The sequence below is a fragment of the Puma concolor genome, chromosome A2 (genome assembly GCF_028749965.1).
Source record: "Puma concolor isolate L17-30 chromosome A2, mPumCon1.1.hap2, whole genome shotgun sequence".
Classification (NCBI taxonomy): Eukaryota; Metazoa; Chordata; class Mammalia; order Carnivora; family Felidae; genus Puma; species Puma concolor.
The window spans coordinates 92,972,605-92,990,468 of NC_141668.1; the positions used below are offsets into that span (position 1 = coordinate 92,972,605).

Sequence of the window (17,864 nt, forward strand, 5' to 3'; positions counted from 1 at the left end):
GTGGTGTTGCATTGAAGAAATCTTTGCCAATCCCAAGGTCACAAAGTTTTATTTTCTTCCTCCAATCAGTTTTAGAATTTTAAGTCTTACATTTGGGCACCCAAATGTTCCAGTGTTATTTGTTAAAAAGACTACTGTGTCACCACTGAATTGTCTCTGAAACTTGTTTTGAAAATCAGTTCTGCATATACACGTGAGTGTATTTTTGGACTTTCTATTCTGCATCAGTGATCTAGGGTCTCTGACTTTACAACACCACCACACTTGCTTGAATAAGGTAGTTTTCTAAGTCCTGAAATCAGATAATGCTAAGCCTTTCAATTCGGCTTTTCGTTTTCAAAGCTGTGTTGGGTATCCCATGGCCTTTGTACTATTATTTGAATTTTAGATTCAGCCTGTCAATTTCTCCAAAACATCTGTTGGGATTATAGATCTATTTGGCAAGAATGGACGTCTTAACAACAGTGAATCTACCAACCCATAAATCAGGTATCTCTCTTCATTTAATTAGGTTTTCTTCAATTTCAGCAATTTTTACAGTTTTCAGTATACAGATGATATTCATCTTTTAACAGATTTATTCCGAAGTATTTCATATTCTTTGATGCAACTACATATGGAATTATTTTCAGTTCTCAATTATACATTGCCAATATATAGAAATACAATTGACTTTTTTGTATTGATCTGTATTCTGTAATCTTGTACTAAGTGACTTACTAGTTCTGGTAGCTTTTTATTATTTAAAGATCCCATCAAATTTTCTACATAGATGATTATGTCATCTGTAAACAGAGACCATTTTACTTTTTCCTTTCCAAACTGGAAATCTTTTATTTCTTCTTCTATTCCACTAGCTAGGACAACATTAAATAGAAGCAGTGAGAACAGAAAGAAAACCTTGCCTTCTCCCTGATTTTAGGAGAGAAGCATTCAGTCCTCATGATTAAGTACGATTTTACCTGTTCCTTGTTCCTAAATGTCTTTTTTCAGGTTGAGAAAGCTCTTTTCTATTCCTAGTTTGCTAAGAGTTCTTATCAGGAACAGATGTTGGATTCTGTCAAATGCTTTTCCTTCATGTACTGAGATAATCATATGGTTTTTCTTTTTTAGTTTGCCAGCTTTCCTTTTCCAATTACAACCTTATATTAAAACCTCATTTAATCCTCCATAATTTTTAACCTCTCACATTTCCCATATTTTTAATTTATGCTGCATTCTGGATAAATTCATCAATTCTGTCAGCCTCCAATTTATTCTTTGACTTTATGCAGTATCTGTTTAATCTATCTGCATTTTTATTTCAATGATTTTATTTTAAATTCCTAAATGTTCTGTTTGGTTCTTTTTAAAGAACTGGTCATTTTTTAAGAGTCTTTTGTTTCTCATTTTTTATTCCACTCTGTATTCTTTAAATATATCATAAACAGGTATTTTAATTCTTTTTCAGATAATTCTAACTTATGAAGTGCATAGTGTCCTTCAGAAGTCTGATAGGAGTCTAAGATCTGTTTTTCATTGCCTTCATTTTTTCCTACTGACTGACTATCTTTCAATCATAGATTCTTGTTTATTTATACGGTTGGTGCCTTTTTTATTATGAGCTCTTACTTGGCTCACGTTACTATGTGCTCAATTCTGATGGCTAAAACGAAAAATGCTCCTCTCTACAGAGGATGTGCATTTGTTTCTTGTGGGAGTGAGATACTGTTACCAACAGAGAACCATGTTAGTCACCCACACAGGTCTTAGATTAATGCAACTCTGATAGGTTCATTTTAGAGCCCCAGAGCCTACTGGACTGATCCCATCACTGACATGGGCATCTGACCTGAGGTCAACTCTGGCTTTTCCAATGACTTATAGCTCACAAATCCCCATTAAGTTTCAATTATTTTATCTGCTTCTGTATATGCATAAGTATATCTGTATATGCATCTTTGCCCCTCAGAGATTCTCTTATCTTTTGCAGGCCCAAAAGTGCATTGCATGGTATACCTCTCCAATTTACCTAGAATTTATTTCTATTGTAGTGAGAGGACTCTTCAGAAAATTTGGTCCCCAAAATAGTAAAAGCAAAAACCTTCTCCCCTTTATGGATGAGAGTATTTACTGATGATATCTGACTTAGACTCTGGCTTATTGCTACTTACTTTTTTAATCAAATTAAGATGTCACAGACAGATGAGTTAAGTAAGCATTTTTCTCAAAACATTAAAATATTTCATGTTTGAATGTCCTAAAATTTTTGAATCTTTAATCTTATCACCAAATCATTTGATATTTCTAAAAGAATAAAACACATTCTTTTTCACAGTTAAAATTCTCATTAGTACTATAGCTGCTCAAAGCTCTGAACACATTCCAAATTTAGCCTAATACATCCTACACACATGATTACAAGACTTTGTTCGATGATAAAAATTCCTGGCTTAGAAAATGAAAGTATCCTATCTACATACAAATAAACTGGCTTCATTCTGCAGATGAGAATCTACAACCTGTTTTCCACTGTGTGGATTCTGAATAATCTGTCAATAATTTGCTACACTCACTTTATCAGAATGTTATATACAGTGTTGATGATTATATAGTGACACTAGAACTCTTCACTGGTGTTAAAAGATACCAAAATTGATAGGTATGAATATGCCTTTCAAATTATACAATAGACTGAAAATAAGTTTGTCTTAATAAATTAAGCAGCAGCAGAATTAGTTATCTTATCAAGGAATAGCTTTCAAAAAGCCTCTACATTTAAATTATACTCCTAAGATTGTTATACCTAATTGGTCCAGTTTTATTTTAAACTCATGATATAAAAATACATCAAAAAGATGTAAAGGTGATATAAGTGGGCTGAGTATAGTATGAACTATTCCATATTATAAACCAAAGAGAAACTATCAATTTAACCTTAAATAAATTTCAAAATATAGACTATTACTTATAAATATTTGAACACAAAAATTTTTAAAAAGTGTTCTAGGTAGATTCCAACTTAACTTTGCTAGAAATAATCTTCCTGAGGAAAAAAGCATTAATTTCCAAACAGATACTGTAGAAAGCATATGGCATAATTCTAATACTGTTTCATCTTGAATTATTTACAAATTTTGTTTTTAATACATATATTCACAGATTAGAAAGGCTAAAACCATTAAATTAGAAAGAACTTTCAATACCAAGACACATTCTTCTTAAAAATCTTGGAATTGCAAAAACTAGTAGTGTTAAAAAGAACTGTCTGTTCATAACCTTGTCCTCAAAAAGAGATTACACAAAGGTTTAGAGATTTGGGTCTAGATATCATTCTTCAATGACCCAAAACACCAGATATATATCATTACCTACTCAAAAGTTTAAACTTCTCTGAAGATTTAAAGGGTCATTATTTGGGGACTCCAATTATCCTAGAAATCCTACACTTTCTACAAAGATTCTGTTGCCAACAATAATTATTTTCATTAGAATAATTATGTCCTTACGTGGTATTATGTAATTAGCAAAAATATTTGTCCATAGCTTTGCAATAAAGAAAAAGACTAAACAAACTATGGTGAATATAGTGATAGTTATGTGCTTTATCTGCAATATGTGATGGATATTTTTGAGGGTTTTGTTCTGTTTTGTTACTTTTCTCTGGCTCTGGAAATCCCAAGTATTTAAGATCAAGTTATTTTGGGCTTTGCACAAAAGACCGATCTGTTTTGAATATACATGAGTACACTGAATTCCAAGAAGGACTTAAATTTTTTCATAAACATTGCCGTAAAAGAACAAAGATCAACTAAACTGGAAATTTACATCAAAATTTATATATAAATATATGTGTTGTATAGGACTACATTTTTAAATAGCCTAAGAAAGAAAAATCAATCTTTACTGGTTTTTATTTTTAATTCAGTGAAAAATTTCATGAGTTAATATAATGATTGAATAAGATGATTGGTAACACTGCATGTGCATTTGCTTGCCTGTAAACATTAAGGCCTGATATTAGTTATCCATTCCAACAGTAAATGTAAAGACTTAATAGCTATACAAGAGAGGGGAAGCTGGTGACAGAGTAGGACGACCCTAGGCTCTCCTAGTCCCATGAATACAAACAGATAAGTATCAAGTCATCCTAAATATCTGAGAAATTGACCTCTAGACTGGCAAAACAAACTCTACAACTAAAGAAGAGAAGAGGCCACTTGAAGAAAGTAGGAAGTGTGGAGACACAGTTTGGGAGAAAAACCAATCGTGGCCACTAAGGTGGAAAGGGAACCACCACTGTAGAGAAGGGTGAGAGACACTAGCACACAGGAGGAGCGTAGAGGGAAAATGAATCCCCAATAAAAACTGGTTTGGAAAGCGAGAGGGGCTGAATTTCATGAGTTTTGCGACCAGCAGGACTTAACCTGGAGTACTAAAGATCAGCAGGTATGGCTTGGGGACAGCACAGAGGCACTGGGGCTGTTCTTGGAAAGAAGGCAGGCAAACAACCTGTGAACATACAGCATGGAAACAGCGATCTGAAGAGCACCAGGGGTACAGAGTAGGGAGATTATCTGTTCATCTCAAAGCATGTCCTAGAAAGGCAGCATTCATCTCAAAGCATGTCCTAGAAAGGCAGCATTCAGGAACCCATCAGGAACAAAGGCAACAGCTGGGACCATTTCCCTCCAGCAACCTCAGCATAAGCACAGAGCCACCTAGGGGAAGCAGCACAATACCCACACTCCCTACCTAACTTGCTTGCACCAAGCCCTGCCCCCATCATGCGCCAGTGGAACTGCTCCTCCCAGTCACACTTGCCTCAGTCCCAGCAGGCCCTCTCCCCCAGAAGACCAGTCCAAACCCCTTAAACACCATGTCTCCCAACCTGGGAATTTTGCAGGGCCTTGCTTCCAGCAGCAGTGCCAACAGGTCTCATTTCAAAAGCAGACCAGAACACAGTTAAAATGCGCCACATTCAGGCCAGGGGCCAAACACAGCCCATAACACACAAAGACAGCCTCTGCAAATGACTGGCCTGAAAGAAAAGGCAGCTAGGACACAACAGCTGATCACACAGAGTACACATTGGACACACTCCCAGAAGTACCAAGCCCTAGGGAACAAGAACGCTACACAGCAGGGCAGTGTTGGACTTCTTCTTCATGAGGCCATTACCTTCAAGGACAGGAGACATAAGTGACTTTCCTAACACAGAGAAATAGGCACAGAGACTTAAGACAAAAGGAGAAGACAGGGAAATTGAACCCAAATGAAAAATCCAGGACAAGACAATGGCCAGAGATCTAGGAAAAACAGATATAAGTAACATGCCTGATAGAGAATTTGAAGTAAGTATCATAAGGATACTTACTAGACTTGAGATAAGAGTGGAAGACATAAGTGAGACCCTGAACACAGAGATACGGAATACCATAGCAAAGATAAAGGGCTCAATAAATGCAGTGAGAAACACACATGATGGAATGAACAGCATGCTAGAAGAAGCAGAGGAACAAATCAATGACCTAGAAGACAGAGTAATGGAAAGTAATCAAGCTGAACACAGAAAAAAGAATAATGGAAAATAAGAGTAGACTTAGGGAACTCAGTGACTCCAAGATAGTAACATTCACATTATAAGGAGTCCTAGAAGACAACAACAAAGAAAACGAGGCATTAAGTTTATTTGAAGAGACAATAGCTGAAAACTACCCTAATCTAGGGAAGCAAACAAATATCCAGAACCAGTAGGCATAGAGAACCTCCAACAAAGTCAACAAAAAGATCCACACCAAGACATATTACCAGTTAAAATGGCAAAATATAGTAAAGAAAAAATTTTTAAAGGAAAAGGACAGTTACATAAAAGGGAAACTCCCTAAAGCTACCAGGGGCTTTTCAGCACAAACTTTCCAAGCCAGAAGGGAATGGTGTGATATAGTCAATGTACTGAACGGATAAAACCTGCAGCCAAGAATATTCTATCCAGCAAGGCTATCATTCAGAATACAAAGAGAGATAAAGATTTTGTCAGACAAACAAAAACTCACAGAGTCCATGACTGCTAAACCAGCAAAGCAAAGCAGAAATATTAAAAGGGACTCTAGGGGCACCTGAGTGGCTCAGTTGGTTAGGTATCTGACTTGATTTTGGCTCAGGTCATGATCTCATGGTTCATGGGATCAAGCTCTGTGCTGGGCTCTGCCCTGACAGAGTGGAGCCTGCTTGGAATTCTCTCTCTCCCTCTCTGCCCCTACTCTACTTCAGTGCTCTCTCTCTCTCTCTCTCTCTCTCTCAAATAAAAAAAAAAATGCAAAAAATAATAAAGAAGGTTCTATCAGTAAAAAGGAGAGACCAAAGTGACAGTATGAAGATAGAAAACACAAAAATAAAAATAAATAAACACAAAAGTAAAAATAAATTTGTCAAGTATCAGTCAAGGAGCTCACAAAATACAAGAATGTGAAATACGACAACATATACCTAAAATGTGGGGAGAAATAAAAGAAGGGTTCAAAATTAAATAACCATCAACTTAATATAGACTGCTATATACAGAATATGTTACATACAAACCCAATGGTAACCACAAATCAAAAAACCACAAATAAATATGCAAAGACTAAAGAGAAAGAAATCCAAAAAATCACTAAAGAAAACAATCAAATTATGAAAGACAAGAAAGGATCAGAGGAAAGTCTCCACAAACAACCACAAAACAGGTAAAAATGGTAATACACACATATGTATCAATAATTACTTTGAATGTAAATGGACTGAATGCTCTCATCAAGACAGAGTGACAGAATGGATAAAAAAAACAAGACCCATCTATATGCTACCTAAAAGAAACTCCTTTAGACAGAAAGACGCCTGCAGATTTAAAGGGAGAGGATGGATAAACATCAAGCACGCAAACGGATGCCAAAAAAAAGATGGAGTAGCAATACCTATGTCAGACAACATAGACTTTAAAATGAAGACTGTAACAAGAGACAAAGACAGTAGATAATCATAAAGCAGGCAATCCCACAAGAAGATAAAACACTGTACATATTTATGCATCCAAATACATATAACAGTTAATAACATAATTTATAATAATAGTAGGGGACTTAAAATTTTTTGTTAACGTTTATTTTTGAGGGAGAGAGAAAGAGACAGAATGCAAGCAAGGGAGGGGCAGAGAGAGGGGGAGACACAGAATCCGAAGCAGGGTCCAGGTGCTGAGCTGTTGGCACAGAGCCCATCACGGGGCTTGAATCACAAACTGTGAGGTCATGACCTGAGCTAAAGTCAGACGCTCATCTGACTGAGCCACCCAGGTGCGCCATAACAGTAGGGGACTTAAACACTCCCCTTACATCAACAGATTACTTAAACAAAATCAACAAATAAACAATGGCTTTAAATGACAAACTGGACCAGATGGATTTAACAGACATATTCAGAGCATTCCATCCTCAAGCAGAATACAGATTCTTTTCAAGAGCCCATGGAACCTTCTCCAGAATTGATCACCTATCAGCCCACAAAACTAGCCTGAACAAATTCACAGTCAAGTCATACGAGGCAACTTTTCTGACCACAAAAATAGGAAACTAGAAATCAACCACAAGAAAAAATCTGGAAAGTACACAAATACATTGAGGTTAAATAACAGATTACTACAGAATAAATGGGTCAGCCAGAAAATAAAAGAATAAAAAGGTACATGGAAACAAATGAAAAAGAAAATACAATGATACAAAACCTCTGAGATGTAGCAAAAGCAGTTCTAAGAGCTAAGTATAAAGCAATGCAGGCCTAACTAAGAAGCAAGAAAAATCTCAAATAAACAGTCTGACCTTACACCTAAAGGAGCTAGGAAAAGAACAACAAACAAAATCTAACACCAGTGAAAGGAAGGAAATAATAAAGATTAGAGCAGAAATAAATGATATAGAAACTAAAAAAAAAACAAAAAAACAAAAAAAAAAAAACAGATCAATGAAAGCAGGAGCTGGTTCTTTGAAAAATATCAGTAAAATTGATAAACCTCTAGTCAAACTTATCAAGAAAAAAAGATAAATAATTCAAATTTTAAAAATCGTAAATAAGATGGGAGCCTGGGTGGCTCAGTGTGGTAAGCATCCAACTTCTCTAGATTTCGGCTCAGGTCATGATCTCACAGTATGTGGGATTGAGCCATGCATTGGGCTATGTGCTGACAGCGTGGAGCCTGCTTGGAATTCTCTCTCTCCCGCACTCTCTGCCTCTCTCCCATTCACACTCTTTCTCAAAATTAATAAATAAACTTAAAAAAAAATCACAAATGAAGGAGGAGAAATAACAACCAACACCATAGAAATACAAACAATTAGAAGAAAATATTATGAAAAACTATATGCCACCAAGGTGGGCAACCTAGAAGAAATGGATAAATTCCTAGAAACATATAAACTACCAAAACTGAAACTGGAAGAAATATAAAACGTGAACAGACCAATAACCTGCAAAGAAACTGACTCAATAATCCAAAAATTCCCAACAAACAAAGTCCAGGAACAGATGGCTTCACAGGCGAATTCTACCAAGTATTTAAAGAAAAGTTAATACTTATTTTTCTCAAAGTACTCGAAAAAAACAGAAAGGAAGGGGGCACCTGGCTGGCTCAGTTGGTTAAGTGTCGAACTCTTGGTTTCGGCTCAGGTCACGATCTCAGTTTCAGGAGTTGGAGCCCCACATTGGAATTGGAGCTGGCAGTGTGAAGCCTGCTTGGGATTCTCATTCTCTCTCTCTCTCTCTCTCTCTCTCTCTCTCTCTCTCTCTCTGTCTCCCTCTCTCTCTCTCCCCCTTGCTCTCTGCCCCTCCCCTACTCATGCTGTCTCGCTGTCTCTCTCCCTCTCTCTCTCTCTCTCTCTCTCAAAATAAATAAATAAACTTTAAAAATATATATGGTTTAAAAAAATAGAACAAAAGGAAAACTTCCAAATTCATTCTGAGGTCAACATTACCGTGATCTCAGAACCAGATAAAGACACCACTAAAAAAGAAAACTATAGGCCATTATCTCTGATGAACACAGATGCAAAAATCCTCAGCAAAATACTAACACACTGAATCCAACAATACATTAAAAAAATCATTCACCACAATCAAGTGTGATTTATTCCTGGGTTGCCAGAATGGTCCAATATTCATAAATCAATGTGACACATCACATCAATAAAATAAAGTATAAGAATGATATTATCATTTAAATAGATGCAGAAAAAGCACTTGACAAAGTACAACATCCATTCATGATAAAAACCCTTAACAAAGTAGGTTTAGAAGGAACACACCTCAACATAATAAAGGCCATCTATGAAAAACCCACTGCTAACATTGTCCTCAATGGTAAAAAACTGAGAGCCTTTCCCTGAAGGTCAGGAATATGACAAGGATGTCCACTCTTGTCACTTTTATTCAACACAGTACTGGAAGTCCTACCCATAGTAATCTGACAACAAAAAGATATAAATGACATCCAAATTGGTAAGGAAGAAGTCAAACTTTCACTATTTTCAGACAACATGATACTATATATATAGGTAACGTAAATACTACCCCACAAAACTGCTAGAACTGATAAATAAACTCTGTAAATTTGAAGGATACAAAATCAATGTACATAAATTTATTGCATTTCTATATACCAATAATGAATCAGCAGAAAGAGAAATTAAGAAAACAATCCCACTTACAATTGCGCCCAAAAGCATAAGAAATCTAGGAATAAATCTAACCAAAGAAGTGAAAGACCTATACTCTGAAAACTATAAAACACTGATGAAAGGAACTGAAGAGGCCACAAAGAAATGGAAAGATATTCCATGCTCATGGAAGAACAGATATTGTTAAAATACCTATACTACCACAACAATCTATACATTTAATGCAATCCCTATCAAAATACCAAAAGCATTTTTCACAGAACGAGAACATCCCTAAAATTTGCATAGAACCATAGAAGACCCCAAATAGTCAAAGCAATCTTGAAAAAGACAAACAAAGCTGGAAGCATCACAATTTTGGACTTCAGGTTATATAACAAAGCTGCAGCAATCAAAACAGTATGGTAGTGGCACAAAAACAGATACACAGATCAATAGAAAACAATACAAAACCCAGAAGTAAACACACAATTATATGGTCAATCTTCAACAAAGTAGGAAAGAAAATGCAGAGAGAAAAAATAGTCTCTTCAACAAATCTTGCTGGGAAAACTAGACAGCTACATGTAAAAGAATGAAAGCAGACAACTTTCTTACCCCATACGCAAAAATAAATTCAAAATGGATTAAAGACCTAAATGTGAGACCTGAAACCACAAAAATCCTACAAGGGACATAAACAATAACATCTCTGACATTGGCTGTAGCAACTTTTTCTAGATAGGTTCCCTGAGGCCAGGGAAACAAAAGCAAAAATAAACTATTGGGGACTACATCAAAATAAAAAGCTTCTACACAGGGAAGGAAATATTAAAACTAAAAGGCAACCTAAGAAAGGGAAAAGATATTTGCAAATGACACATCTGGTTGGTATCCAAAATTTACAAAGAACTTATAAAACTCAATACCCCAAAATCAAATAATCCAATTTAAAAATGGGCAGAAGATATGAACAGACATTTCTCTAAAGAAGTCATACAAATGGTGAACAGACACATCAAAAGATGCTCATCATCCTTTACCATCAGGGAAATGCAAATCAAAACTACAATGCACTATCACCTCACACCTGTCAGAAGGGCTAAAACCAACAATGAGAAATATCAGGTGTTGGTGAGGATATGGACAAAAAGGAAACTTGTGCCCTGTTAAAGGGAATACAAACTGATGCAGTCACTCGGGAAAATGTATGGAGGTTCCTCAAAAAGTTAAAAATTGAATTATCCTACAATCCGCCAATCACACTACTGGGTATTTACCCAAGAAACCAAAAAAACACTAATTCAAAGGGATACATGCACCCATCTGTTTACAGCAGCATTATTTACAATAGCCAAATTATGGAAGCAGCCCAAGTGTCCAATGACTGATGAATGGATAAACAAAATGTGGAGTGTATGGATACACATATATATACATATAATATATATGTGTGTGTATACATATATGTGTATATACATACACATATAATGAAATATTATTCAGCCATAAAAAAGAATGAAATCTTGCCATTTGCAATGACATGAATGGACCTAGGGAGTATAATGGTAAGCAAAATAACACAGTGAAAGACAAATACCGCATGGTTTCATTCACGTGTTTAAAAAACAAAACAAAGAAGCAAAGGGGAAAGAGAGAGAGAGAGAGAGAGAGAGAGAGAGAGAGAGAGAGAGAGAGAGAAACCAACAAACAGACTCTCAACTCTAGAGAGCAAATTGATGGTTACTACAGATGAGGCGGGTGGGAGGAGGGGATGGGTTAAATAGGTGAAGGGGATTAAAGAGTGTACTTGTTGATGAGCACCACATGATGTATGGAATTGCTGACACACTGTATGTTCACTAAGTGGAGTTTTAAAAATTATAAAAAATTAATTACTATGCAAATTGACAAAAGCATCTTATTATTTCTTTCATACAATTAAAAGCCAAATATGAAGCAGAATAATGTAAGTAGGTATATACCAACATAAGTATACATATACGCAAAAATGAGTTTATACAGCGGGTCTGAGATTGCTATAGTTAAAAATGCCTAATTGCAAGGCTGGTCCTTGGCTGGTACTTGGGACTTGGATTTTAAGAGGGTCCTCATGGTTGTCAGTTAAGAATGCTCGCTATACCTAAACTGTTTGTACCAATAATGTGGTCTACACCAAACAGCTGCTTTTCTTTCAGGAGTCTGGAATTTTGGTACATGCTAGGCTAACTGACTCTTGATGAGAACCCTGAACTCCTACGTGCAAGATGAACTTCCCCAGAGGACATCTTATGCATGCTGTTGCTAGATGAATTAAAGGTGTCCTCTCTCTCCTGTAAAAGAAGACCCTTGGAAGCTTTCAGTTGGTTACCTCTGGACTTCATCCTATATGCCTTTTTCCTATTGCTGATTTTCCTTTCTTGAAGTTGATTTTGGTTCCTATCTTTTTGCTGTAATAAATCATAGCCAGAAGCACAACTATATGCTGAATGCTGTGAATTCTCTAACAAATAACCAAACTTGAGGGTGGTCTTAGAGATCCATAACATAATATATAAATGCCTAAATTTTGAACTTACAAAGGACACTATACCATAACACTGGAAATTTAGAGAATTTTTTTCTTTGGAACACTTATGTGTCAAGATTAAATGATAAATAGAATAATCCCTCTGTATTATTCCTTATCAAAAACCTATCAAGATGAATAAATAAAATGTAGAGTCAGAGATTTCTATGCATGGAAGGAATTCTTATAGCCCATGAGGCCAGTGTATTGGTGGATAACAGAAGGGAGAATTTCAGAATATGAAAAATGAATGCAGCAATGTGCTTTACAGGAAAAATTAACAACCAAATGGATCTTACCATTCCATTTTCAGTAAAGACTATAAGACATTATAATAACCACCAATTAAACCTCTTATTTACCCAAAATTTTCATCTTATTCTCTAGTGGAACTTTTAAAAACATTTACAATAAATCATTTATATGATGGAAAATTAGAAATTAGTTTATGCATTTCAGAAATTAGCCTATAAAATGCATTACTGGTAGTATTTACTCAATAAACAAATGTGCTTATACATATACTAAAAAGAAAGTTTGTTGTTGTCAAGAAATCAATTCCTATGGCTATTTGACATGTAGCCAGTCTGTAAGGTAGGAACACAAACAATGCTGGCTCATTTCTCTCTGCATTCTTCAATAAAGAGATAAAAAATATTTTCATCTAAACATACCTTAACTACTTCTTCAATGAACCAAATATGAGAAACAGGATCTCTCTTCTTGGCTAATATTTTTTGTAGATGTTGTACCTAAAAAAGGCAGAGAGGGGGAGATTGTATACAATTGGGTATTTTCAAATGAAACAAATGTAAAGCTTAGGTACTAGAAATAGCAAGGGAAGGAAAGAGGCATTTTGCTAGAGTTATTCTATCAATATTATAATCAGCTAACGTAGGTATTTTGAATGCTCAGGGATTTTAAGATAGCTGACCAACGTCACACAACTTGGTGCAACAAGGCATTAATCATTAATCCATAATTAATGTTCTTTCCACTCTCTAAAATTCTTACCTGTCCACAAACAGTACAAATATGATCCACAAGTTTCTCCATATTAGTCCAGAGAGAAGCACGAAAAGCTGCAGTGTTTCCTGGGGTTGGCATAGTTGAGCGTCCCGGTCCCCCTGTTTATGAGTGACAAAGAAGTATGAAAAATAAAACTTTTCAAATAAAAGAAAATATGTTAATACAAAAAGCATATCCAAGCTTAAAAAAAAGTAAGAAGCTCCTACTTTAAGAAATAATTTCTTATGAGGAATATAAAAAAGCATCCTAATCTTTAATGTTTAAGAAAGGAAGGAAAATAAGATCACACACTCGGGCACACCACATACATACACACACACATGAGATAAAACACAAAACAGAAAATAGTTTTCTACAAGTGGTGGTGGGAGTGGTAGGAGACAAGGTGAAAGAAACAGGGATAGAAGTAGGGAGTCTTTATGAGGCATATAAATGTTTTACCTATTTCAAAATAAATTTAAGTTTAAATAGAAAGAAAAAAGCAAACTCTAAAACAAAATGCAAATAAATACAGAAACAAATGAAACCAACTATACATCAAACTCATAATACAACCACAGAGGGGAAAACAATTAATTCAAGTGATGTTTAATTATGGAACCCTAACTTTAGTGAGAGAGATTTTAGAGGCAAAAAGAATTGTAAAGAATTTATAGTACTTAGTGGATTTGTTGCTGGATGTGATACTGGTGTAGCCATCCTGAAATTACTTTAAGTTCATTTTGCAAAGTGTAAATGAAGGTTCTCCCCATTAACAGAATAAAGATACAAATATGTAATGAGGATTAGAGGTATTTCTTGACTCTGTCCACTGAAAGGGCAAGGAGACAGTGATTCCTAAACAGAAATGAGTATACCAAGTGCCCAAATTATGACTTGTATGCACCATTCCCCTTCCCCAGTAAAAGAAACCAGGGGTCACTGAAGAAAAGGGTGATTCCACATTTGGAGCAGTGAAAACAGAAGATATGTGTGGTACAACTGTGCCAGAGAGCAAAGAAGTGTTCAAAGACAAATGGAGATTTGCCAAAGGACATAGGACCTTGGCTGGAAGGGGTTTCCCCAAAATGAATTAGGGAACTTTTGACCATCCAAAATAATAGGGATGAAAATGGATCATAAAACACTGATTGAAAACAATTTGTGAATTCATAGTGAAAACTGAAATGTTTAAAAAGGACGCACTTACTGTGATGAGCACCAGGTACCGTATGGCAGTCCATTATGAAACTAATATTACATTCTATGTTAACTAAATGGAATTTAAATAAAAACTTAAAAAAAAAAAACAAAAAGGATGGAAATTTCTCCTTACAGAAGAATGTCACTTAATAAATGCAGTGGAGTAATAGAAAAAAAATCATCATTTGGCAACTACTAGTAAAATAATTAATTGAGGGAAAGATAATCATTGGATACTAAAACCCTGCAGGAAATGTTAATGAAAAACAGGATATTCACATGGTCTCAAAGTATGCACCACAAATTACTAATCACAAAGAAAAGAAAGCAATCTTATAAGGAGCTATCTGGCATACACCACAGTAATGAGATGATTTCATTTAGCATCAGCAGTAATGAGACAGACATAATTTTGGTGGTTACAGATACGATGTTAATGGTAAATACACAACATTACCTTACTAGCTTGTTTATTCTGAATATACCCATAAAGAGACAATCAGATAAATCCAGATAAATTCAAATTATGGGGATCTCCAAACATGTTAATGCCATAAAAGACAAAAAAGGCAATGGGGTTGTTTTGATTAAAGGAGAGTAAAGACATAAGATAACTAACAGAAAAGCATAATCCCTGATTGGTTCAAGCTGGGGGAAAAACTATTATAAAGAATATTTTGGGGAACAAGTGAAAAATGTTGAATATGGATTAAACATTAAATAATATTAATGTATCAATGTTAAATTTCTTGAAAGTGATGTCTAAGAATGTTCTTGTATGTAATACATATACACAGCTATTTGTGCAGATTTAAAATGCTTCAACATGAAAAAAAAAAAAAGGAATCTTAGTCTCAAATTGAAAAGTATAAATTCCAATCCAAATTAAGCTTGAAAGTCATGCAGAAGAGCCCATGAGTGAATAGTTTATCCTGTTTTAAAGAGGGCAAGATGGACGCCTGGGTGGCTCAGTCAGTTAAGCATGGACTCCTGATTTAAACTCCGGTCATGATCTCAAGATTGGGTCATAATTTCACTGTTGAGTCACAATCATCACAGTTGTGTGAGTGAGCCTACTGTCAGGGTTGGTGCTGGGTGTGGAGTCTGCTTAGGATTGTCTCTCTCCCGCTCTCTCTGCCCCTCCCCAACACATGCTCTCTCTCCTCTCTTTCTCTCTCTCCTCTCTTTCTCTCTCTCAAAAAAAAAGGGGGGGGGGGCAAGAAATCAAGAAAACCAGAGGCTGTGTTTATAAGCTGCTTCCTTATAGTTTTTCAACAATTCTAGGTTTTTTGTTTTTTTTTTAATTTTTTTAAGGTTGGTTTATTTTTGAGAGACAGAGGGCAAGTAGGGGAGGGGCAGAGAGAGAGAGGGAGACACAGAATCTGAAGCAGGCTCCAGACTCTGAGCTGTCAGCACAGAGCCCGATGCGGGGCTCAAACTCACTGTGAGATCACAACCCTCTGAGCCCAAGTTGGTTGCTTAACTGACTGAGCCACCCAGGTGCCCCAATAATTCTAAGTTTAGAAAAGAGTTACATGTACCCTTAGCGAAGAGATGCTATTACTTTTTAGTGTGAGAATATTAGGAAGCAATAAAAGAGAAAAATACCTATGACAGAGATACTGGCTTTAAAAAAATGAGTAATTCCTGTTTGAAATCTAAGTCTAACTAATTTTTAAAATTATTTGCAGTGTTGTCCTCACTACTAAGGAGAAGTGTACAGAGAATAGAGAGGAAATAAGTTAACAATGTGCAATTACCTCACAAGTCATATAAAGAACAAACTCCTCACAATGAAGAAAGGGTATAGAGTACCTTTGTGAACACTGGAAAATACTGATCGAATTCCTGGAATATGCATAGTTCAGTTTTGTTATGAATTATGGGACACATCAACCCACTACTTTCTTAAAGTAAATATAGCCAGATATTGGTTCAACTACTTCCAGAAGCCTCATGTTCCTTACTTACTTAAAGGTAAATAAGGTAAAGAATGACTTATTTAAAATTTTTATCCTCATGAGCTAAATACATCCTACTGAAGATATCAAAGTGATAAAAGTAATCAACTGAACATAGAAAAGCTATATAAAGAGGAGAAAGAATAATTAAAACAGAAAAATTGATGTCATTATCAGTTAGCTTTAGGAGAATCAAGAACAAAAAGAGTGTCATAAACTAGGTTTTATTAAAGTGATAGAAAAAACCAAGAGTTACTTAAAAATACTTAAGAGTGATTTCTAGTTATTGATGGCAGAGTAAAATCATTTTCCTACTCTTTTTCCTGGAAAGCCAATGAAAATAAGAACAAAAACAAATACACTTAAACAACAACAATACCACCACCACCAACAAAACCCACCCCAAACAAGCAATCAACTAAAACTTCAAACTTGAGATTATGTATGCCACATGATGTGGATAAATCAAAATGAAAAAGGAACCAGATAGCTCTCATCTTGGACCATTAGCAAAAACCAAACTGCCCTTAAAATCAATTATAAAAATTTAGACGGACTATTCAATGATTCTTAGCTTAGAGCTGCAATGGAGAGACATGAATGAGCCAGGGAAGAAGCTAATAAAATGTTTAATGTTGCAGAATGGCAACAAAGAAAAATGGAAGAAGAAACCATAATAAAATGATATTTACACTTTATAATAGTTAGTCCTCTAGTTGGGGGAGATTATCAAAGGTAACATGAGGTGAAAGAGGAAAGAAAAGCAGAGAATATGAGGTTTCCACACAAAAATTGCTTAAATGGCTTTACCACGATTCACACTAAGCTCTCTAGAATGATTCAAAATTTGAGAAAAATGTATCCCAAAGATAGAAAAAGCAACAAATTGGTGAATACTTACTCTAGACAGCAAACTTCATCCAAGTTGTAGACTGTCCTAGTTTCTCCCTACAATCACCCCTATACTATTCTTCAACAAACAGCTGGTATCTTTCAAAGATGAGTAAGAATGAGAAACAGACAATATAGGACCTAACACAAATTGAGAGGGAGGGAAGATGGGGAAAGGAAAGGAACACATGTTGCCAAAGAAATTCCCAAAGGAAACAACAGGAAGAGTTACTTGATCTTCTACTGTCTCAAAGCAATTATAGGGAACATTCTCATTGTAAATATATAACAGACATTAAGACCACATTAGATATAACAATATAATGATAAAGGGTGAAAACACAATCAGAAATGGGAAAATGAACAAATGGACATGATACAAAATGGAATAAAGTACAAAGATATAAAATATAATAATTATGGACAATATATTAGAAATGGAAAACAAAGAAGATGTGATATGTATATAAAGTTCCTAAAAAGAACAAATGGAAAAGAAAAATATTCAAATGTACAATTAAAGTAAACCTATAAAAGAAAACATATTTGGGGCGCCTGGGTGGCGCAGTC

At 35.3% G+C, this 17,864-nt stretch overlaps 1 protein-coding gene across 4 annotated transcripts in view; it reads right to left on the bottom strand.

Moving 5' to 3' along the window:
• COG5 (component of oligomeric golgi complex 5) overlaps window positions 1-17,864 on the bottom strand; it is a 341,375-nt gene that overhangs the window by 147,212 nt on the left and 176,299 nt on the right. For all 4 annotated transcript variants that reach the window (XM_086696940.1, XM_086696941.1, XM_086696939.1 and 1 more), the window contains exons 9-10: window positions 13,246-13,358; window positions 12,906-12,983 (exon numbers count right to left, since the gene is read on the bottom strand). In XM_086696940.1, the coding sequence (XP_086553066.1) occupies window positions 12,906-12,983; window positions 13,246-13,358 (191 nt within the window). The remainder of the gene's footprint in view (window positions 1-12,905; window positions 12,984-13,245; window positions 13,359-17,864) is intronic.